This window comes from Danio rerio, chromosome 3 (assembly GCF_049306965.1).
Source record: "Danio rerio strain Tuebingen ecotype United States chromosome 3, GRCz12tu, whole genome shotgun sequence".
Classification (NCBI taxonomy): domain Eukaryota; kingdom Metazoa; phylum Chordata; class Actinopteri; order Cypriniformes; family Danionidae; genus Danio; species Danio rerio.
In genome coordinates this window covers 24,841,939-24,866,500 of record NC_133178.1, presented here as the reverse complement: position 1 = coordinate 24,866,500, position 24,562 = coordinate 24,841,939, and the positions used below count along the sequence as shown (strand labels likewise).

The window sequence follows — 24,562 nt, the reverse complement described above, 5'->3', positions numbered from 1 at the left end:
AATTGTTTGCGTTGTGTGAAAATCAGCATTTTATTGTTTGCGCTGTGGAAATGCAGCGCTTTTTATTAATTCATTGCATTGTGAGAATGCAGCACATTTTTATAAATGTGTTTGTGTTGTGACTATTTGCAGCATGTGGGCTTTCAGACTGATCCTTTCTTAATTTGCTGGTGTTTTTTGTAATTCCATGTGTTTTCTTAAATTGCAGCATGTTAATCTCTCTCGAACACCGTATTATACAGAGTACAAGAAAATATTGACAATAGAATATATATTAGCAATCAACCATTAAAATGTCCTTCAGTGTAACAATAATATATAGCAAATAATCCAGCCAGATAAATTCAGAACAAAAATTACTTAATGGCATATTAAAACTCTCCATTCAAGGATACATTAAGATTATTTTAAAACATTCATCCTTGAAACAACAAGAATTTTATGCTTTCAAACGCATTACATTTACTTATTCTTTAATTTATTTAATTTTGTAGAAATGGTCAAATTAAGCCGTAGTTTTAGAATAATTTAGAAATTAGAAAAATAATGATCACAAACTGCTTCAGTTTCATTCAGCTTCATTCATTTTCTTTTCAGGTTAGTCCCTTTATTCATCAGGGATCACCACAGCGGAATAAACCGCCAACTTATCAAGCAAGTTTTGCACAGTGGATGCCCTTCCAGCTGCAACCCATCACTGGGAAACACCCATACACTATTGCATTCACACACATGGACAATCTAGCTTACCCAATTCACCTAAAGCGTGTGTCTTTAGACTGTGGGGGAAACCGGAGCACCAGGAGAAAACCCATGCCAACACAGGGTGAACATGCAAACATCACACAGAAATGCAAACTGACCCAGCCGAGGCTCGAACCAGTCTCCTTCCAGCTGTGAAGCGAGAGTGCTACCCATTGCACCAACCTGCTGCCCCAAACTGGTTTATCACAAGGTAAAACGATACTAATATGCAAAAAAGTACACATTTACACCATAGAGATAGCACACAACAATAAAATAACACAATGAACATTTAAAAATGAGGTAAAAATGAACATAAATGAGGTGTTTTGGAAAAGTTGATTAAAAAATATATGGTTATTCACCATATTTAGTAAGAACACTTACTATTTTCCAGTTAACAGATTTGTACTGTAGCATTTTTTAAAAATCCCATTAGAATTGTGATTAATTTAAATGTCACCCCATTTTACGTTTTTTAAAACCTAAAATTGGAAATGTGGTAAACAACGTTGCACAAATGCCATTAGACTATTTCTTCAGTGGCTAAATATTCATCTTTTAAGTTTTTTTTAAAGGGATAGTTCACCCAAAAATTTAAATTGTCATCATGTACTCAGACCTTACTTTAAAATCTGTTTGACTTTTTTTTTTACCTTTAGTTGAACACAAAAGAAGATATTTTAAAGAAAGCTGAAAACCTGTAACCATTGACTTTCATAATATGTGCTTTTCCTACTTTGAAAGTGACTGGTTACTGTTTTCCATCATTCTTCAAAATATGTGTTCAACAGAAAAAAACTCAAACTAGTCTGGAAAAACTTGAAGGAGATTAAATAGTGAGTACATTTTCATTTTGGGGTGAACTATCCCCTGGAGTAAGAAAAACAATGAAGTGTTTTCTCCTACAGTAATGTGTCCATTTACGTCATACTCAGTTGCAGACACATGCCATGGTGGAGAGTGTCACCTGTGCCCCTTGTCTTGTTTTATTCTTGGAAATACATTGAACGTCAACCTAACACATCTGACACTTCAAATCAGTGAAATATGATATGAGCACCAAAGTAAGGGTCACCTCATGTACTTATGAGCGTCTTTGCGATGTGTTCTGCAAGCTGGCAATCAAAATCCCTTTAGTATTCGATATAACTCCAGATGGTGTTGTGCTCTAGATGATCTGCATAATAGCACTAATAGTAATTAAACGTCTTGTGTATGTATAGGTGTGAAGGACTGAGTGTTCCATATGGAGAAGCCTGTTAATTAGTGTTGGAGGGGTGTTTAGATGAGGGATCGGTATCTAAAGTCGACGGGGATTATGTCATAGTCTCTTTTTGCTGTTCTCATGCCAGCATTCAAGACTCCCCCATGCAGCAGACATGAGATACTGGTATTTGTGGATGTCAGTTTTGCAGTCAGGACATACTGTACTGACCTCTGCTGCTCATGTCAGATACTACAAAATTAATACACTAATGATGATACAAAATGCCCGTTTGACTTAAATCACTGGCTGTGTATATATATTCATGATATTTTTTGTGTGTTATGTACAACACATTTTGTTGTGTTGTTTTGACAGTTTTTATAGCCTGTGGCCATTTTGAAAGACTTTTATTTGACAGATCCATTGTGAGAAGTATAATTGTGTTTATGCTGCTTGACTCTTGTTTTAGTATGCCATCTACTGGTCATGAGGTGTAACTGTTTATAGCTTAAGATTTAAAGGCATAATTCACTAAAATGAAAGTTTTTTTGAGTTTCTTTCTTCTGTTGAACACAAATATATTTTGTAGAAAATGAAAGCCTATAACCATTAATTTCCAAAAGCAAACAAGGAAGTGAATGGTAACAGGTTTACAACATTTTCATGATGTATTCTTTTGTGTTAAGCAGAAGAAACCCTTATAGGTTATTAAGAATTGAAAGAAAGACATTATTTTTTGTTTTGATGGTAACCATTCCTTTAACCTTTTATATGGCACCCATTTTGGAAAAGTGTTAATAGGAGTTTTATAACTTTATTATAACTTCTAAACTTTTATGAATTAAGTGTAATAGTTCCATATCTGATAATAGGGTTAAAAGAATCACACAATGTTAAAAAAACAAACACTTTTATTAACACATTTTTATCACAAATTTGTCACATGTAACAACATGAACATGAATGAAAAATGAAAACTAAACTACAATTTCTTAAAATGGTCAAGCTTATTTTTGGTCTAAACAAAAAATAAATTAAAGTTTAACATTATTTAATAAATGTAAACATTTTACTGTATCAAGATGTTTAAGTAGATAGTGAACCAACACACTGTGCAATAAGACTTTAAATAAAGTCATCTTAAAATAATCAAAGAATTATTTTTTTGTCTAGTTTGTTCAGTTCATGAGGAGTTTTAATCCACCTCTTCAATGGTGGGCCCCTGAGCGCTGGCCCCTGATGCGCCCCGTGCCTGAGCTCCACATCCTCCAGCTGGCATCCCTCCCTGGTAGAGTTTGGAGATGACTGGATTGCAGACTTTCTCCAGCTCCTTCAGCTGATGTTCGTACTCCTCTTTATCCGCCAGCTGGTTGTTCTCCAGCCAGCTCACGGCTTCATTGCACTTCTCAATAACCCTCTTCTTGTCCTCCTCGCTGATCTTGCCTTTCAGGTTGTCGTCTTCCACACTGTTCTTCATGTTGAAGGCGTAAGACTCCAGGGAGTTTTTGGCAGAAATCTTCTCTCTCTGCAGATCGTCTTCAGCTTTGTACTTGTCGGCCTCCTGCACCATTCTCTCGATCTCCTCTTTGCTCAGCCTGCCCTTGTCGTTGGTGATGGTGATCTTGTTCTGTTTTCCGGTGCTTTTGTCCGCCGCCGACACATTTAGGATCCCGTTGGCGTCGATGTCGAAGGTCACTTCGATCTGCGGGACGCCACGTGGCGCAGGTGGAATTCCCGTCAGCTCAAATTTGCCCAGCAGGTTGTTGTCTTTGGTCATGGCTCTTTCTCCCTCGAACACCTGGATCAGGACGCCGGGCTGGTTGTCGGAGTAGGTGGTGAAGGTCTGGGTCTGTTTGGTGGGGATAGTTGTGTTGCGCTTGATGAGGGCCGTCATGACTCCACCTGCGGTCTCAATACCCAGAGACAGTGGGGCCACGTCCAGCAGCAGCAGGTCCTGCACGTTTCCAGAGGTGTCGCCCATGAGGATGGCGGCCTGCACCGCGGCACCGTAAGCCACCGCTTCATCAGGGTTAATGCTCTTGTTCAGTTCTCTGCCGTTGAAGAAATCCTGCAGAAGCTTCTGGATCTTTGGGATTCTTGTTGATCCCCCAACCAGCACGATGTCGTGGATCTGAGCCTTGTCCATCTTGGCGTCCCTCAGTGCTTTCTCCACAGGATCAAGCGTTCCCCTGAAGAGGTCGGAGCAGAGCTCCTCGAAGCGAGCTCTGGTGATGGACGTGTAGAAGTCGATGCCCTCGTACAGAGAGTCGATCTCAATGCTGGCCTGAGAGCTGGACGAGAGCGTCCTCTTGGCTCGTTCGCATGCGGTTCGCAGTCTCCTCAGGGCCCTCTTGTTCTGACTGATGTCCTTCTTGTGCTTCCTCTTGAACTCTTCCACAAAGTGGTTCACCATGCGGTTGTCAAAGTCCTCACCGCCCAGATGAGTGTCTCCAGCGGTGGCCTTCACCTCAAAGATGCCGTCTTCGATGGTCAGGATAGACACGTCGAAGGTGCCTCCGCCCAGGTCAAAGATCAGCACGTTGCGCTCTGAGGATTTGCCTTTGTCCAGGCCGTAGGCGATGGCTGCAGCCGTGGGCTCATTGATGATGCGGAGCACGTTCAGTCCAGCGATGACTCCAGCATCTTTAGTGGCCTGTCTCTGGGAGTCGTTGAAATAGGCTGGAACTGTGATAACTGCGTTGGTCACCTTCTGCCCCAGATAAGCCTCTGCAATCTCCTTCATCTTCACCAGGACCATGGAGGAAATCTCTTCAGGATTAAAGGTCTTGTTTTCTCCTTTGTGTTCCACTGCAACTTTTGGCTTTCCTCCATCACTGACGACTTTGAAGGACCAGTGCTTCATGTCAGACTGCACTACAGGGTCATCGAACCTCCTGCCGATCAGCCTCTTGGCATCGAACACCGTGTTGTTGGGATTCATGGCCACCTGGTTCTTAGCTGCGTCTCCAATCAGCCTCTCTGTGTCTGTGAAGGCAACATAGCTGGGTGTTGTTCTGTTGCCCTGGTCGTTGGCGATGATCTCCACTTTTCCATGCTGAAACACCCCCACACAGGAGTAGGTGGTGCCCAGGTCAATGCCAATAGCGATTCCTTTTGGAGAGGACATGATTGATTTCAAGAAACTGCAGGAAAAAAAACAAACAATTAGAATTAATTTTATATTCATACAAATTATCGTGCAATTATTTCATTTTTAAATGATTTTACAAGTCAACAAGTGAAATTCTCTTAATAACTAAGTTATTAGTAGTTATACAAGTAAAATGCTAATTTTCTGTTCTTTTGTAGACAACATTAACACAAATTCATTTAGGACATTTGCTAGTATTTATGGTTATTATGCGCTCCTTTTGGAGATGACATGACTGATTTCAAGAAACTGCAGGGAAAAAACGATTTGGATCAATTTTTTATTTATACAAATTATTGTGCAATTATTTTTTTGTTATTTTTAATGTTTGTTTCAGTCAACAAATAGCACATCTCATAATAACTAAGGTAGTACTTATACAAGTAAAAAGACAGTGGACAACCTTAAAGCAAAAACATTTAGGACATTTACTAGTATTATTAGTTCTTCTGCTTATAACCTAATAACTCCAGCAACATAAAGTCAAACTGGTCAATGCACTTTGTTTCTAATTCTGAATACATGACTATCAGGCAACACAATTTTCTAGTATGTTAAGAAGAATGTAAGCTGTCTTTAAAAAAAGCTAAATGACAAATGGAAAATATAAATACAATGTCAAACTAATAATTTTCAGCACATCATTTAATGTTATTTTTTTAATTATAGATAATTGTTTCCTAAATATGACAATTTTTGGGGTATGTTAACACTTTAAAAATAATATACTATTAGAATTATTATAACTACTGCATGTATAACAAATAATTATTTAACTACATTAAATAAAATTTTAAGAATGCAATAAGCAGCTCTTTATAAAATATTTGTCATTGCCTAATCATGAAACAGAGTACAAGCAAATAAAACATTATTTTCTGTAAGCATTTGATGACATAAAGATAGATGTTAATATGCAAGCTGATTAAATAGCGAAAGTCAGAGAGAGAAAAACAAGACAGGTAACTTAGTTTTTAATTTTCACCTTACCTTTTATGTTTGTTGGATCTTTTATGTCAGGCGTATTGATGGCTTGTTGTCTGGATGGCCCAGTCCGCTCGCTGTCTCGCTTTCCGCTGTATACAGTTCTATCGCGAAGTCTATGCTGGAGTACTGGACTGGAAACAGCTGCTCTTTTATATTTTCCAGCAAGCCGCCGCTGAAGTTTCTCGAACGCGCCAGCATGTTCGACCAATCAAAAACCAGCACAGCAGAATGACTCCACCCTCAGAGCCGCGTCATCGTCATCACTTCTAGTTACTTCTAGAGTTTTCGGTCATTCCGTGGTATAGCAATAATACCGAGCCTAATAATCTTTCATTCTGTCATTGATGAACTTTTAATATATTTTTTTTGATCGTTTTAAGTGGCTCCGACAGAAATGCATGCATTAGAAAATAATTTGCTGTTTTTTCTGGCAACTTATGTAGAAAGCCTTGGTTCAAGTTGTGTTTAAATCTGATCATTCAATAACCACATTCATTTCTATGTTTCTGTTTGATTTAAATTGCGGTTTTATTGATTATTTTTCTAAACAATGTATTATCTTAAAAACAAAAGGTTTGAGCTTGTCTCTTTCAAAGAAAATTTTAATTGATACAGTTATATAAGGTTATAACAGTCTAAGTTAAATATTTATGTAGGTTTGCTGTATGATTCTGGAACTTTGGAGATGGTTTCATTGTTGTCATTCTAATCCAACAGAGGTCACTGTAAATGCATGTTGTGTGTTTTTCATATACATTTCTGACATTTCATCACCGAATTATTATGTTTTCTGAAGTATTTTACTATTTATTTCATAATTATTACAAATTATTTTCCCTAAAGCTACTAAATACTGTGAAATGCGTTAATGGTAGCCAGCTGTTATGATTAACAATTTATTAATAAGCAACTATTTTTAAACAGATTTACAGTATTGTACACCCTATAGTTGTTTGACAAATTATATACAAAGGCCATCTTTTACACGGGGCATAAAATAGAAAAATAGCAATCAATGCTTAACATCACAAATTGAAACAAACCTGTTTGCCTCATATCTTCTAATAAGTATCTGTACTTTTATATCATTTAAACTAAGTAACTTTTTTCTACTGAATCTCAAACAATTTAACATTTTAGTTTGTTCATTCATAGCAACTAGCTGGAAAAACAACACACCACACGAACGGAATACCTTGGACATTTCTCATTTATTAGGTATAATAAAGCACTTAAATATAGAAACGAAAAACATTTAAAATCTCTTTGTTTTGTTTTGTTTTTAGACCGCTGTTTAGCGTAATTTCACGGTAAAACTCTGGAAATCTCTACAACATTCCTCTCAGCGGCTCCTCTTGATGACAGCTGAAGAAGTGACGCGGCTGCCTGCTGTGTTTTGATTGGTCGAATTCACTGGAGGCTTCCAGAACAGTGTAGAGTCTGAACGGGTGCGCGCTCTGCTGTATTTAAAGGGCGAAAGAGAGACCGCAGAGACACTCAACCGAAGAGAAGCGACTTGACAAAGAAGAAAAGAGCAGCCTGACAGGACTTTTTCCCCGACGAGGTGTTAATTCGCTCTATTTAAGAATCTACTCTAAGGTAAGTCTCAATATATTTTACTCTATTGACTTATCAAAATTATATAGAGATTATGTACTTAATGTCAAAAAATCAACTTTGTATAGGTAATCTTTTTACATGTCGACTGCCTATGTTCATCTTATTTTTGGTTTACTAAAAAATTATATTTACCGTTTTCACAATAAGGATAAAAAAAGCAATGAACAGACTGGTATTTACTTTATGTTGCTGACATTATTATATATGAGCATAATAACCATAAATACTAGCAAATGTCCTAAATGAATTTGTGTTAATGTTGTCTACAAAAGAAAAGAAAATTAGCGCTTTACTTGTACAACTAATAATAACTTAGTTATTTAGAGAATTTCACTTGTTGACTAGAAAAATCATTTAATAATGAAATAATTGCACGATAATTTGTATGAATATGAAATTAATTCTAATTGTTTGTTTTTTTCCTGCAGTTTCTTGAAATCAATCATGTCCTCTCCAAAAGGAATTGCTATTGGCATTGACCTGGGCACCACCTACTCCTGTGTGGGGGTGTTTCAGCATGGAAAAGTGGAGATCATCGCCAACGACCAGGGCAACAGAACAACACCCAGCTATGTGGCCTTCACAGACACAGAGAGGCTGATTGGAGACGCAGCTAAGAACCAGGTGGCCATGAATCCCAACAACACGGTGTTCGATGCCAAGAGGCTGATCGGCAGGAGGTTCGATGACCCTGTAGTGCAGTCTGACATGAAGCACTGGTCCTTCAAAGTCGTCAGTGATGGAGGAAAGCCAAAAGTTGCAGTGGAACACAAAGGAGAAAACAAGACCTTTAATCCTGAAGAGATTTCCTCCATGGTCCTGGTGAAGATGAAGGAGATTGCAGAGGCTTATCTGGGGCAGAAGGTGACCAACGCAGTTATCACAGTTCCAGCCTATTTCAACGACTCCCAGAGACAGGCCACTAAAGATGCTGGAGTCATCGCTGGACTGAACGTGCTCCGCATCATCAACGAGCCCACGGCTGCAGCCATCGCCTACGGCCTGGACAAAGGCAAATCCTCAGAGCGCAACGTGCTGATCTTTGACCTGGGCGGAGGCACCTTCGACGTGTCTATCCTGACCATCGAAGACGGCATCTTTGAGGTGAAGGCCACCGCTGGAGACACTCATCTGGGCGGTGAGGACTTTGACAACCGCATGGTGAACCACTTTGTGGAAGAGTTCAAGAGGAAGCACAAGAAGGACATCAGTCAGAACAAGAGGGCCCTGAGGAGGCTGCGAACCGCATGCGAACGAGCCAAGAGGACGCTCTCGTCCAGCTCTCAGGCCAGCATTGAGATCGACTCTCTGTACGAGGGCATCGACTTCTACACGTCCATCACCAGAGCTCGCTTCGAGGAGCTCTGCTCCGACCTCTTCAGGGGAACGCTTGATCCTGTGGAGAAAGCACTGAGGGACGCCAAGATGGACAAGGCTCAGATCCACGACATCGTGCTGGTTGGAGGATCAACAAGAATCCCAAAGATCCAGAAGCTTCTGCAGGATTTCTTCAACGGCAGAGAACTGAACAAGAGCATTAACCCTGATGAAGCGGTGGCTTACGGTGCCGCGGTGCAGGCCGCCATCCTCATGGGCGACACCTCTGGAAACGTGCAGGACCTGCTGCTGCTGGACGTGGCCCCGCTGTCTCTGGGTATTGAGACCGCAGGTGGAGTCATGACGGCCCTCATCAAGCGCAACACAACTATCCCCACCAAACAGACCCAGACCTTCAGCACCTACTCCGACAACCAGCCCGGCGTCCTGATCCAGGTGTTCGAGGGTGAAAGAGCCATGACCAAAGACAACAACCTGCTGGGCAAATTTGAGCTGACGGGAATTCCACCTGCGCCACGTGGCGTCCCGCAGATCGAAGTGACCTTCGACATCGACGCCAACGGGATCCTAAATGTGTCGGCGGCGGACAAAAGCACCGGAAAACAGAACAAGATCACCATCACCAACGACAAGGGCAGGCTGAGCAAAGAGGAGATCGAGAGAATGGTGCAGGAGGCCGACAACTACAAAGCTGAAGACGATCTGCAGAGAGAGAAGATTTCTGCCAAAAACTCCCTGGAGTCTTACGCCTTCAACATGAAGAACAGTGTGGAAGACGACAACCTGAAAGGCAAGATCAGCGAGGAGGACAAGAAGAGGGTTATTGAGAAGTGCAATGAAGCCGTGAGCTGGCTGGAGAACAACCAGCTGGCGGATAAAGAGGAGTACGAACATCAGCTGAAGGAGCTGGAGAAAGTCTGCAATCCAGTCATCTCCAAACTCTACCAGGGAGGGATGCCAGCTGGAGGATGTGGAGCTCAGGCACGGGGCGCATCAGGGGCCAGCGCTCAGGGGCCCACCATTGAAGAGGTGGACTAAAGTTATGAACTCGCATGAATGTCGTCTGTCAGTCAGAATCCACGTAATGTTTTGACCAAATATATTTTTATACAACACTGCTGCTCTTATATTTCTGATGCTATTAGCAACCATTCACCACTGTAATTTATTTAAAGCGTATATTGTTATGTAAATAAGTGTAAATATTTTCATGAATTCAAAAAACTTTTATGTAAAAAAAATTAAAAGGATTAATAAAGTGTTTGTACTTGAGAACCACAATGAAAGGTGTTTTCATTCAGTAAGTGTGGTCATATGCTCTCTTTCTGCAGTCATGACATGTGTGCACTGAAACGACTCTTTAAAAGGAATTTGCTTATGGTTACATGATTTTACTAATCAACAAATGGCAAAACATTATAGACTAGATTGCCTTTTCACATGAAAATACCAGCAAAAATGAGAAAATGGTAATTTAAGGGTTTGGAAATTAGGCCATAATGATAAAAAGTGTGTCCCACTTCATAATAGGTGGCCTTAACTAATAAGTACTGAATTTACAATTTTACTTTGTACCTATGATTGATTACATACCTGCATGTAATTATATGTGTAATTATGTTTCGTAATTAGACTGTTGACCATCCCATCCACCTTAACCCACCTTTAAATCTACTCATACCACCAAACCCATCCCTAACTCTACCCCTATGCACCAGAAATGTTCTGCAATACATTATGAACACTGTAAGGGCATTGCATTTATTTTTTGATGCAAGTACCTAGAAGTTAAGGCCATTTAATATAAAGCGGGACCAAAAAGTGACATTAGCATGTCCATGAGGACATCATCATAAGGTGTCCACATCATTATACCTAAATAAGTAATAAAAAAAAAAAAAAAATACTTTGAATTTCATGGAGTTTTTTTTTTTTGTCAGTATAAGTAACGTTTCAGGTAAAACTGCATTAGTGTCAATAGTGTACAAAACTGACTGAGCCTTCTTAACATTACTTGGTATAATTTGATAGCAAAATATGAAGTCACATCTACTTGTTTGTCTTCGATGTCATCAATATACCCTTATAGCATTTATGAACTTTGTTTTGTATTTTTATAATCCACTTTTATTTTTATAGGGCTGCATTTTTACAAATGCAAACCCAGATGCAACAATTGCTTATGCATTTCCGTATTGGTAATTTAAGCAAATATACTGTGTATATACAGTCCTCAGCGTATATAAGAACATCCCTCACAAATCTCTCTATTAACTTCATATTTTTAATAGAAAGCTATACAATATTATATTTGCACTGCCCTGAAGCCAAATCTGGAGCTTATCTAACAAAATAACTTGCGATAATGGTCCAAAAACTAGTACAGCCAAATGTATTTGTTCTAGAAGAATATTAAATACAGTTGTTTTTTTTTTTTTAAAAAAAAGGAAAAATCAAGAGAAGCAAAAACATTGACAAATTTAGGTGAAAATTTGGAGGTTGTCATTTCTTTGCAATATTTTGATTGAATTGAATTGTTTTATGATTCCATTTCTAAATAAGTTTGGTGACTAAAATATTATTTTAATAAACATAACTGTTTAATAGTTCTGATGTGTTTAAATGCACCAACATTGCCTATATTCACTGTGAAATGGATAAAAATGTTCATTTTCAAAATGGGGTGTCCTCAATTGTGCTGAGCACTGTAGCTCAAACAGCGTGTTTGAGGAACAAAATTGCACATTGGGAACCTTTTGTTTATTGACAATGAATGAAATAGACTATTCTCAATCTCATTTTCTACACAGTGATTCCCAAAGTGGGGATCGGGATATTGGGATCCTTCAGGGCTTGCAGGGGTGTCGCTTGGTGATTTCCAAAAATCAAATTAATTTTATTAAACTATTAGAACGAGCATGTTTTGTCTATAAGCTACAGAAGATAAAAAATAATAAGAGTTAACAGTTATAAAACAACACACTTTTTTCTATTGATTGTGACCACACTGGGGTCTCATTAAGTTAGATTAAAGACACATCAATTGGGTCAAATGCAGCAGATTGATTTCATGGCACCAGGGAAACCTTTCTAACACTTTTACGGCAATCATATACATTAAAATTAAATACAGGCCACGACTGAACAAGGAGGATGATCTCCAAAATTAAACAAAGAGACTTGTGCCTATTGGTTTGTGTGTGTGTGTGTGTGTGTGTGTGTGTGTGTGTGAGAGAGAGCTGTTTTGCATTTGCAAGGTTTGTATATTTACCAGCTCAGAGGATATTGGAGGTCAAGAGTCATTGTTATTTTGGGAACCCCTGGTCTAAAAGTCAACCCACAACACTTTCTCCACAGCATTGTCGTTTCCCAATTTTGTCACAAGATGACGCTGTTTATTTAGTCTAAGGGTTTTTTCCTTCAAGGCTGCAGACATCAGAGAACAGTCAGTGTGCTTTAAGATCAGCGCTTTTATTCCCATTTTTTTTTCACAATTTACTCATTTATTCCAACCATTTGCATAAAACTAAAGTTTCTCTGAGGGCAAACAGGACCCCTCAAGTTAGCAAGTTGTTTTTAACACTACAAAAATAGTTAAGACTGCAATCCCAGAATAAAGTATTGGTTTTGACCAATCAACATAGTAAACATCAATTTGTTTTGTTGAAACGTTAAACGAATCTGACCAAAGCTATTAGCTTATATAAAACCATAGACTGTAAAATATATGGACGTAGTATCCGTGACGTCACCCATAGGTTTCTAAAGAGCGCAAAAGAAGCCACAAGTAGGCGCGGCCAACCGTCGCCATTTTGTTTTCGCGTCATCACACCCACGGCGGGATACCAAACAAGGGCAAAGAGGCGGAGAGTGGGCGGAGCTACAGACACCTGCAGACAGTTTGCTTGGACCTGATTCAGACACACTTTACTTTGGGAGAACCCTTAATACTTTATCACCTGTGACTCGTTAGTATTCTGACCACTTGTGCTTGGTTGTACACTATATCAATAAAGTGTTTAGACTTTTAAAAACACTGTAGTAATACACTGAGCCACTAAACATTGTTCTTATGACGTTTTTCAACAGGAGGAAAACGCGAATTACTTCCAAACCCTTCAGATATAGTCTGTGTTAGTTAATGTTGATGTAACGTTAATATTGATGAAATCCAGCATAACACTGTATGACAACACTTCAGATGAATCTTCTAGAGCCTACAGCTAATCAATCCGTCAGATTCTGGAGTGCATTACAGCTCTAAATATAAATAAAAATGATAAATGATCTTAAATAAAACAAATACATGTATAGAGATGGTATATAAGTATATAACTTTACTCACATGGGAAACGGAGGCCACGTGAATGGTTTGTGAGCACAATTAAGTTCACTCAGCATGCCATGCCATCTAATAATTGTAGGAAACAAGTCCAAAAGGCAGTTGACTGTGTAAAGCCACATAAAACAACACAGAAATACGATAAATATGCCGAGTTCAGTGGCTAATCTGCAGGATTCAGCTGAGGTGACGTGACGGCGACCAGTGAGACCTAGCTGTCACTCAAGTGGCCACTCCCTTAATTATGCAAAATTAATTTAACTTAATATAAAGGAAACAGATGAGTTATAAAAAAATTCACCCCCCTCACAGTTGTCATGAAGGGTAATATTAGCTGTATTAACCAAAATCTTTTTTTGTACCAGGCTGTAAACACCTTTTTTTCTGCTGTAAAGTTGGCCATTCTAACAGTGGGCTCAATTGAAATTTGCTCTGTTTTGGAGCCAGGAGCGGCCACTAGCGGAATTTCGAATGAATTGCAGTTTTAGTTACTTCCGTATTGGCTTCGTGAGGGAGAGCGGGAGGTTGCCGCTTGTATAAAACAGGTTTGTCTTCAATGTGGCTGAAAACACCACAGGTCCGATTTTGCTACTGTGTAAAACATTTCAGCAAGATTTGTTATATTGTATTTTTTTCTACTGAATCGTTCAAACATTTTATGTTTTTAGTTTGTTCATTCATTGCAACTGAAAAAACAACACACCACACAAACGCACATCATTCAGCAATAAGTACAATAAAACACTCAAAAAAAAAAAAAAAACATTTTAAATCTCTTTGTATTGTTGACCGCTGTTTAGCGAGATTTCACGGTAAAACTCTGGAAATCTCCACAACATTCCTCTCAGCGGCTCCTATCAGCTGAAGAAGTGACGCGGCCGCCTGCTGTGTTTTGATTGGTCGAATTCACTGGAGGCTTCCAGAACAGTGTAGAGTCTGAACGGGTGCGCGCTCTGCTGTATTTAAAGGGCGAAAGAGAGACCGCAGAGACACTCAACCGAAGAGAAGCGACTTGACAAAGAAGAAAAGAGCAGCCTGACAGGACTTTTTCCCCGACGAGGTGTTAATTCGCTCTATTTAAGAATCTACTCTAAGGTAAGTCTCAATATATTTTACTCTATTGGCTAATCAAAATTACATAGAGGTTATATGTACTTAATGTCAAAAAATCAACTTTGTAAATATAATCTTTTTACATGTGGACTGCCTATGTTCATCTTATTTTAGGTCTACTAGAAAATTATATTTACCGTTTTCACAATAAGGATAAAAAAAGCAATGAACAGACTGGCATTTACTTTATGCTGCTGACATAGGGAGCAATATATATATATATATATATATATATATATATATATATGAGCAACATAACCATAAATACTAGCAAATGTCCTAAATGAATTTGTGTTAATGTTGTCTACAAAAGAACAGAAAATTGGCGTTTTACTTCTACAACTAATAATAACTTAGTTACTAAGAGAATTTCACTTGTTGACTAAAAAAATCATTTAAAATGAAATAATTGCACGATAATTTGTATGAATATAAAATTAATTCTAATTGTTTGTTTTTTCCTGCAGTTTCTTGAAATCAATCATGTCTTCTCCAAAAGGAATCGCTATTGGCATTGACCTGGGCACCACCTACTCCTGTGTGGGGGTGTTTCAGCATGGAAAAGTGGAGATCATCGCCAACGACCAGGGCAACAGAACAACACCCAGCTATGTGGCCTTCACAGACACAGAGAGGCTGATTGGAGACGCAGCTAAGAACCAGGTGGCCATGAATCCCAACAACACGGTGTTCGATGCCAAGAGGCTGATCGGCAGGAGGTTCGATGACCCTGTAGTGCAGTCTGACATGAAGCACTGGTCCTTCAAAGTCGTCAGTGATGGAGGAAAGCCAAAAGTTGCAGTGGAACACAAAGGAGAAAACAAGACCTTTAATCCTGAAGAGATTTCCTCCATGGTCCTGGTGAAGATGAAGGAGATTGCAGAGGCTTATCTGGGGCAGAAGGTGACCAACGCAGTTATCACAGTTCCAGCCTATTTCAACGACTCCCAGAGACAGGCCACTAAAGATGCTGGAGTCATCGCTGGACTGAACGTGCTCCGCATCATCAACGAGCCCACGGCTGCAGCCATCGCCTACGGCCTGGACAAAGGCAAATCCTCAGAGCGCAACGTGCTGATCTTTGACCTGGGTGGAGGCACCTTCGACGTGTCCATCCTGACCATTGAAGACGGCATCTTTGAGGTGAAGGCCACCGCTGGAGACACTCATCTGGGCGGTGAGGACTTTGACAACCGCATGGTGAACCACTTTGTGGAAGAGTTCAAGAGGAAGCACAAGAAGGACATCAGTCAGAACAAGAGGGCCCTGAGGAGGCTGCGAACCGCATGCGAACGAGCCAAGAGGACGCTCTCGTCCAGCTCTCAGGCCAGCATTGAGATCGACTCTCTGTACGAGGGCATCGACTTCTACACGTCCATCACCAGAGCTCGCTTCGAGGAGCTCTGCTCCGACCTCTTCAGGGGAACGCTTGATCCTGTGGAGAAAGCACTGAAGGACGCCAAGATGGACAAGGCTCAGATCCACGACATCGTGCTGGTTGGGGGATCAACAAGAATCCCAAAGATCCAGAAGCTTCTGCAGGATTTCTTCAACGGCAGAGAATTGAACAAGAGCATTAACCCTGATGAAGCGGTGGCTTACGGTGCCGCGGTGCAGGCCGCCATCCTCATGGGCGACACCTCTGGAAACGTGCAGGACCTGCTCCTCCTGGACGTGGCCCCGCTGTCTCTGGGTATTGAGACCGCAGGTGGAGTCATGACAGCCCTCATCAAGCGCAACACAACCATCCCCACCAAACAGACCCAGACCTTCACCACTTACTCCGACAACCAGCCCGGCGTCCTGATCCAGGTGTTCGAGGGGGAAAGAGCCATGACCAAAGACAACAACCTGCTGGGCAAATTTGAGCTGACGGGAATTCCACCTGCGCCACGTGGCGTCCCGCAGATCGAAGTGACCTTCGACATCGACGCCAACGGGATCCTAAATGTGTCGGCGGCGGACAAAAGCACCGGAAAACAGAACAAGATCACCATCACCAACGACAAGGGCAGGCTGAGCAAAGAGGAGATCGAGAGAATGGTGCAGGAGGCCGACAAGTACAAAGCTGAAGACGATCTGCAGAGAGAGAAGATTTCTGCCAAAAACTCCCTGGAGTCTTACGCCTTCAACATGAAGAACAGTGTGGAAGACGACAACCTGAAAGGCAAGATCAGCGAGGAGGACAAGAAGAGGGTTATTGAGAAGTGCAATGAAGCCGTGAGCTGGCTGGAGAACAACCAGCTGGCGGATAAAGAGGAGTACGAACATCAGCTGAAGGAGCTGGAGAAAGTCTGCAATCCAGTCATCTCCAAACTCTACCAGGGAGGGATGCCAGCTGGAGGATGTGGAGCTCAGGCACGTGGTGCATCAGGGGCCAGCGCTCAGGGGCCCACCATTGAAGAGGTGGACTAAAGTTATGAACTCGCATGAATGTCGTTTGTCAGTCAGAATCCACGTAATGTTTTGACCAAATATATTTTTATACAACACTGCTGCTCTTATATTTCTGATGCTATTAGCAACCATTCACCACTGTAATTTATTTAAAGCGTATATTGTTATGTAAATAAGTGTAAATATTTTCATGAATACAAAAAACTTTTATGTAAAAAAAAATATGAAAAGAATTAATAAAGTGTTTGTACTTGAGAACCACAATGAAATGTGTTTTCATTCAGTAAGTGTGGTCATATGGTCTCTTCCTACAGTCATGACATGTGTGCACTGAAACGACTCTTTAAAAGGAATTTGCTCATGGTTACATGTCCCACTTCATAATAGGTGGCCTTAACTGATAAGTACTGAATTTACGATTTTACATTGTAGCTATGATTGATTAAATACCTGCATACGATTATATATGTAAAAGCCGAAATTGCTTTTCTGGAGTGTTTAATCAAACATTTGTTAGCTCAATCTATAAACTCTAACACTCTACTCATATATTCCATTGTCGAACAAACTACTTACAGGCTTCCTAATTGCTATATAACCTACCCTGCTAAACTGCTTGACCCCCGGTAATTGCTGCTTGCAGCTATATATATTTGTGATTACACTGTTGACCTTTACACACTAACCCATCTTTAAATCTACCCACACCACCAAACATTTATATAATAAATGCATTTATTATTTGATGCAAGTACCTAGTAGTCAAGGCCATTTAATATTAAAGCAGAAACAAAAAGTGACATTAGCATACTCATGAGGACATCATCATAAGGTGTCCACCTCATTATACCTAAATAAGTAATAACAATAAAAAAAAAGCAAATACATTGCTTTTCACGGAGCATTTATCTTAGTATGTAACATTTTAGGTGAATCTGCATTAGTGTCAATACTTTAACATACTATTAAAAAATACCTTATTTGATATTATTTCATAACAAAATATGATGTCACACCTACTTTATTGTCTTTGAAGTTGTATAAAGGCTACTAATACAGCACCTATGAGCTTTTCTTCGATTTTTATTTTTATAGTCTACTTTTATTTTTTTTTATGGCTGCATCGTCTCTACAGCGGTGTCATTTTCCACTTTTGTCACAAGATGACGCTGTTTATTTAGTCTAAGGGGTTGTTTCTTCAAGGCTGCAGACATTAGAGAAAAGTCAGTGTGCTTCATGATCAGCACTTTTATTCTTGTTTTCTAAAATGTTTGTCATTTAATCAAACCATTTGCATAAAACTAACATTTATTTAAGAGCAAAAATGACCTTAAGTTGCCGAGTAGCTTTGAACAAAAGTTAAGACTGCAATTTTTGACCAATATCTGACCAAAGCTAATTAACTTCCATAAAAAATGTATGCCTTCTATGTGGGTGAAAACACAATACAGGCTAGTTTTTTGATGTAAAACTTTAGCAATATTTTATTAATTTTTTCTCTTTACGCCAAAGAATGCGATGAACACTTAAGTAAAGAAGTAGCCGATAAATTGGCCTTATTATGCCATTGTATTAACACTATATTAGGCAGAGTTTGATAAGTGCTTTGTGATTCTTCACATTCTGAAAAGTTTATTTATTTATTTGCTTAGCATTTGCCCTCTTTCCTTATCTAATTAATAGCTTGATGATTCGATTCATTCATAGAGCAACGTGAAAAATGCAAGTACTTTTTATTGCAAACAATAGCTAGGCTACCTTTTGTAGATACAGCCTAATTTGTAGTTTGTAAAACATTTTTTTAAACTTATTATATGCTTGTGATATTGTTAGGCAAGGCAGGTTTATTTATAAAGCACAGCAATTAAAATTGCTTCACATAAACAAGAATAAAAGAAAAAAGAAAAAACTATCACAGATAAAACAATAATGTTATCATGTATTGACATCAAATTTGACATCGCCAACCATATAAAAATCTTATTAATTATGAATATCTCAATTTCACCTTTTACTATCCCTAGTTGCATTTTAGCTATTCTCGATGGCCGCGTTGTGTAGAAACATCACATCAGCCATGAATACCACATTAAAGGCTATTATCTATGGGACTGCCGCGTCGGGTTTGTATTAGCCTATTACCACTTTTTCGCTTAGAAGCCCATCTTTCATTCATTCCTCTCGCTGGGTCTGTTTCCAATCTGAAGACATGCGCGATAGATTTGTGAAATCATGCCCACCCACGTCATCTCTACGCTCGGTGGGCTCCGGTATCAATAAGATTATATGGGCAGGAAATGTAGAAATCCTCAACAAAGAGCTCCATCATTAAAACACACACCCGCGGCCTTCAGCAGCCAAATGCGAGCGAAAACGTTTCTCTTTCATCTGAACGACCTGACAATTTTATATGATAAACCTAATTTTCTCCATGTCCTTAAAAAAACGACTTTACGCGCAATGGGGAATTCAATGTATTTGGGGAAAAGAAAAACGTGCCCACAGGCTACGGCACATTGTTATAAATAACTATAAAAAGTTTTGTGTAGGCCTAGCTACATACACTCTGTAAAACAATGAATCCTGGTTGCCTTCAATTTTTTAAGCTGAATCAAATTAACCTTCTGAGTCCATTGAACTTATACGTGAAACTGACTTAAAACTGCTTGCATAACTTATAAAATTAAGTTAGAACATGATTAACTTTGTCCATATAATTATTCAGTGTATATGGCTATAAACCGCGGGCGCTGCTTTGTACAAGTAATATTTCATACTCTGAACGGTTTGCGCCAATCTTTAGAGCATTTGCACTATTTTTAATATTTCATTTATTATAATTAACAAATATGATTAATTCAGTTAAAATTTGACCTTAATAGCGATCTTCAATAGACTTGGCATTTATTGATATAATTACAATGTGTTCTATTATTGTAATGTAAAAGCATAATATGCTCATTTATTTTATGATATAGTATAGTATAAACAATTGCGTATAAATTTTTTTTTTTTAAAAATTAACTAAAACACAATGATAATAATCATTTTATCAAATAAAAATGTTGTGAAATTGCTAGCTAAAATTAATTAGATGATCTGAATTGAATTGCACGTTCTGAATGATTGATTTCATAATTTAAAAATAAAATGAGTTTCAGCAAAAAAAAAATATTTAGTAGCCTTTGCTTCCTACACGTAAAATATATATGTAAAAAAGGATAACCTACAATGTAATCTTTGGTGTTAGTACAATTGCCTAGTTGATTTTTTTCAGTAAACTGATAAGATTTATATATATATTTTACTGGACGTAAATCCCCCATTTATGTTATGCCAATTTAAAAAAAAAAACATTTCGGATGTTGAGCGGCTATAGAGATTAAACTACAGTATGCAATACAGTGAAATCTACAGTGATATCCATCATGGTTTTTCTTGTGTGGCCAGAACCTGGTAGAGTTGCCCTGTTTTCATTGGAGTGGAGCTTCTTCCTGAGAACCTCGTCATGACATCATCGTCATCTGATTCCCGAACAGCTGCAGGAATCCAGTTGCGTTGGAGTGGACGATGGACATTGCTGCGTACACAGCTCCCCAGACCTCCTGCGCTCCAATGACCAGGATTCCTGTGTGGCCAAATTATATCTTGTGTTGTTAGCGTGCTCGTCTCTTTATAATCCATCTTCCAGACTGTTCTGAGGAGCCAGGAACAGCCCTTCCCGAGAATTTAAGACTTGCGCGTGACCATCTGCTTGTTTAGAAGCCGTCTCGCATCTCCAACGTGTGGATTATGACCCTGGACACTGATTTAATGGATGACCTCGTTGTCGACGTGGTTGGAGAAGGTGGCAAAGATTCTGGAGACGAACATCTTTTGACTTCGCCTCTCTCTGCATCCGACCAGGTCCATAATAAGGACGAGGAGAACCACGTCCCATCTTCCATATGTCCGTCAAGTTCGAGCAAAAGCTCTTCGGTGAAACCGCCGTATTCCTACATCGCTTTGATAACAATGGCCATCCTCCAGAGCCCGAAGAAGCGTCTTACTCTCAGCGAAATATGCGACTTCATCAGCCACCGGTTCGTGTACTACCGAGAGAAGTTCCCGGCTTGGCAGAACTCCATCCGCCACAATCTCTCCTTAAACGACTGCTTCGTGAAAATGCCACGCGAGCCGGGTAATCCTGGAAAGGGGAATTACTGGACTCTTGATCCCAATTCCTCGGATATGTTTGAGAATGGAAGTTTCCTTAGAAGAAGGAAGCGTTTTAAACGGCAGCACTTCAAATTTGGCGTGTTCAAAGACCAAGCGCTGCAGCCGAGTGGCTTTCCGAACCTCAGTTACGGCGCGTACGGGCTCAGCGCGTCCTGCGCGCACTTACCAGCTCTGGATGTCTACCCGTATAGCTTCCATCAACACATCGGTGTTCCACCTGTTGGCAGCATTTTACCGGCTCTGTCCACTCTTTTCTCCAGAAACTCTGTGGCAGCCAAATCCTTTCCACAGTCACAAACTGTGGCCATAGAGCCGGTCACCCCTGGCATAGCCTGCGCAATGGCCCCGACCTCTCCATACGCGTCCTCAGCAGCTCTCTTCAATCCTGTGGGCTTCCCCCGGATGCTCAATTTTCAGTACGAGTACCAGAAGCTGCAAAACGCTCACAGCCACGTGGATTTATCCACTAAACACAGACATCTGGCTAGCGTCAATGACTAGCAGCGCATATAACCGGACACAAAACTATTCATTCTCAGGAATCAATTCATTTATCCCGAGGTGTAAAAGTGTAGATAATCGCGTCGAATGTTTGCGGACATTTTTACGAACTTCTCAGTTAGATTTCTGTCAGGAATTAATCAAGTGAAATATTTTTGTTACATGCTGAAAGTGTTTATTCATGCATGTTATTTTTATCGTAATGTTTAAACCGAATGTTTCAACTATTTAAATGACGAATTTCCTTTTCGCGTTTGGCCGGAAATAAAGCTGACATTTTAAAAAGGACCACCAATGTCTTATTCTTAATTCATCCCTAATTTGGCAAGTACCGTGGCTGAATACCCACAACCAGAAGAGAGTCTGTAAAAATTGATCGAATATGCTGTAAATAGTAGCTACAATTTGACACTTTTTTTGCCCATGCGTCTCTCTCTCATTTCTTCTAAATCAGCCAGGAGACCAATTGATGATTGCTTTCATTTCGATTTAGATATACTTTAATTAATCCATAGTACAAACTTTACATACATAAATCATATATATTAATTCTAACGTAAGTCAGAAATAAACCAATAATAGCCCAAATAGGATATTTAAATTCAGTGCTTTCCTCTGTTAAATTATACATATAAATATACATATATACATTTAACATTTGATGCATAAAAACAGACGATAATCAGGCCTTTTATATTTACAGTTTGTATTTATTTAGAGTGTTATAACATAGCCTACTTTTGGATTTTACTTTTGGATAAAACATAACCAGCAAAATTATTCACAGGGTATTATTAAATTTTTTGAAAAAAATAACTTCATTAAATTTGTTAAGCTGTCTGGATGGCGTATGTCGCGTGCTCAAAAGAGATTTTTTGTTACTTGGTAAAAATTGTATTGGCAGATATCTAATATGAAAACCACAGACAGGCTGCATGGACCTAAATAGATGTTCATTTATATCTCTATCATAAATTAGCTTAAAAAATTAGAAACTCAACACGTGTTCGTTCGTGTCCATTTATTTGTCTAAGCTTGTTGAGCGGAAATAATCAACTGGATCAGTATCAAATGCGCTTTGCAAATATACAGGATCTCGCCTGAGCATGAGCAGATTTCCATCTGAGCGCACACTGTAAATAATCAACACAAAACGCTCAGCAGGGTCTTGACAGCTGCATGTGCGCCATGCTCAGGTGTATATCCTATTAATATTATCGTTTTTCCCAGCTTGGGACCTTTATCTTAAAATCATTAATCAGATTTTGTTGGATTTTATTATAGTTAGCCTTTAGTCTTCTAAAAACCTCTGCTGGAAAACCAAGATCTAGAATGACACCATTAAGCACTATTGTGTCGATTTTTTAATATCTTTGTTTTCATTAAATACATAAATATAAAACTCCAGAGTTACAGAGTTATTGTTTCAGTTAGGCCAACATAGGCTAATGCATATCATGGAGATGGAAAGAAAATATTCTCAGTGGTACATTCAGTTGAAGACAGTCACAAATAGGGGACAAAGTGTATTTATGAGGACCTGGAATTAGAAACTGGATTTAAAACCAATTATCTAAATATGTTATTAAATGTTTTTGTGTGAGATTTAATTGTTTTATTTATAATAAAATTGATTGACTTTATTGTTTTTATTATGATTAAGTCTTTACGTTTAGTAAATGGCACCTTTAACGAGTAAAAATATTTTAAAAACAATATTAATTGTATAAATTGTGTATTTATAAAATGCAATTATTTTTTATTTAGGCCCTTAATTGCCAATATTATGCTGATTAATTTAGCTTAAACATGCATCTGAATAATATAGGCATATTTTAAATCAATTAAAACTAACAAAAATACAGTAGCTAAGCTACAACAAACACCTCGAGGGCGACAGATGTCACATGGCTGTTTGCTGTTAACAAGTGAATATCATACAAAATTAGCTCGTGATATTTAGGAACAACCTGGAGAAATTAATTTCAAAATGAGCACAAATACACGTGTTTTTCTATCTGTCTTTCGTTGATCCATTTGATTCTGAATTTTACGTTTTATTTTATTTTTGTCTCCGTGACTTGGAATAATAAGAAAATACCTATCTATCTATGCGTAATATAGGTGCATTGTAACAAAGCAGATTTAGCATTAAATATTTAAATATTTATTGTTTTATATATATTAAAATAACATTTTAGTCACAGAAAAAAAACTAACATTTCAACAAAATTGTATATATTTTTTGTTTCTCTTGATTTTTGCTATTTTTAGAAATTTTATTTAATATTTTTCTCTAAAATAAATTTGGGCTACTTGTTTTTGGACCATTCTTGTAAGTCATTTAAATCTTATAAGTCATTGTTAAATTAGCTTCAGATTTGGCTTCAATACTGACTAATCTAATGTAACTGCACAAATATAGCTAATATTGTAAAGCATCTCATAAAAATATTAATTTAAATGAGGGATTTGTGAGGGGTGTACTCATATATGCTGATATCTATCTATCTATCTATCTATCTATCTATCTATCTATCTATCTATCTATCTATCTATCTATCTATCTATCTATCTATCTATCTATCTCGGGCATTTGAAGTCTAATAGGCTTTTTTTTTCTTGCCTGCCGTCTTTTTTCTCTTTGTTTAAACGACTGGACCCTGGGTTTGATAACCATATGCTTGTTATTGTGCTGCGCTTCATGCATCTTTGATAAACGGTTAAAAAGCGTTAAAGAAACAGGTCCAAAGTTAAGGCCAACCTATGATGAAATATCCTGCACCTGACAAAATAAAGGAAACAAAAGAAGTGTGTCTTTGCACGAGTTGAAAGAAAATACACTCGTGTAAACGTGTACAGCTGTCTTTAGATCGCCCACAAACTCTTCTCATGCAGTGGATGGAGAGACTACTGTTGTTGGCTTTGAATAACTGCCTCT

The 24,562-nt window shown here is 38.7% G+C and overlaps 4 protein-coding genes and 1 long non-coding RNA gene across 7 annotated transcripts in view; 3 read left to right on the top strand and 2 right to left on the bottom strand.

Moving 5' to 3' along the window:
- LOC137490006 (uncharacterized) overlaps positions 1 to 24,562 on the bottom strand; it is a 57,457-nt gene that overhangs the window by 8,838 nt on the left and 24,057 nt on the right. The gene's annotated exons all lie outside the window — the stretch shown is intronic.
- Positions 2,848 to 6,203, bottom strand: hsp70.3 (heat shock cognate 70-kd protein, tandem duplicate 3). Its single transcript, NM_131397.3, has 2 exons — positions 6,096 to 6,203; positions 2,848 to 5,097 (listed from the first exon to the last, which is right to left on the bottom strand). Exon 2 carries the CDS (start codon positions 5,079 to 5,081, stop codon positions 3,150 to 3,152), a length of 1,932 nt encoding a protein of 643 aa, NP_571472.2. The 5' UTR covers positions 5,082 to 5,097; positions 6,096 to 6,203; the 3' UTR covers positions 2,848 to 3,149.
- Positions 7,586 to 10,331, top strand: hsp70.2 (heat shock cognate 70-kd protein, tandem duplicate 2). The gene is made up of 2 exons (NM_001362360.1): positions 7,586 to 7,691; positions 8,141 to 10,331. The coding sequence occupies exon 2, from the start codon at positions 8,157 to 8,159 to the stop codon at positions 10,086 to 10,088; it is 1,932 nt and encodes a 643-aa protein (NP_001349289.1). The 5' UTR covers positions 7,586 to 7,691; positions 8,141 to 8,156; the 3' UTR covers positions 10,089 to 10,331.
- Positions 14,401 to 17,157, top strand: hsp70.1 (heat shock cognate 70-kd protein, tandem duplicate 1). The gene is made up of 2 exons (NM_001362359.1): positions 14,401 to 14,487; positions 14,973 to 17,157. Exon 2 carries the CDS (start codon positions 14,989 to 14,991, stop codon positions 16,918 to 16,920), a length of 1,932 nt encoding a protein of 643 aa, NP_001349288.1. The 5' UTR covers positions 14,401 to 14,487; positions 14,973 to 14,988; the 3' UTR covers positions 16,921 to 17,157.
- On the top strand, positions 20,591 to 21,909 carry foxd7 (forkhead box D7). The gene is given in 1 exon segment (NM_001089488.1): positions 20,591 to 21,909. A coding segment is annotated over 1 exon segment (927 nt). The 5' UTR covers positions 20,591 to 20,694; the 3' UTR covers positions 21,622 to 21,909.

What these genes read in the sequence shown, in the direction of transcription:
- hsp70.3 (NM_131397.3), bottom strand. Translation starts at nt 5,081, where the DNA reads ATGTCCTCTCCAAAAGGAATCGCTATTGGCATTGACCTGGGCACCACC.
- hsp70.2 (NM_001362360.1), top strand. Translation starts at nt 8,157, where the DNA reads ATGTCCTCTCCAAAAGGAATTGCTATTGGCATTGACCTGGGCACCACC.
- hsp70.1 (NM_001362359.1), top strand. Translation starts at nt 14,989, where the DNA reads ATGTCTTCTCCAAAAGGAATCGCTATTGGCATTGACCTGGGCACCACC.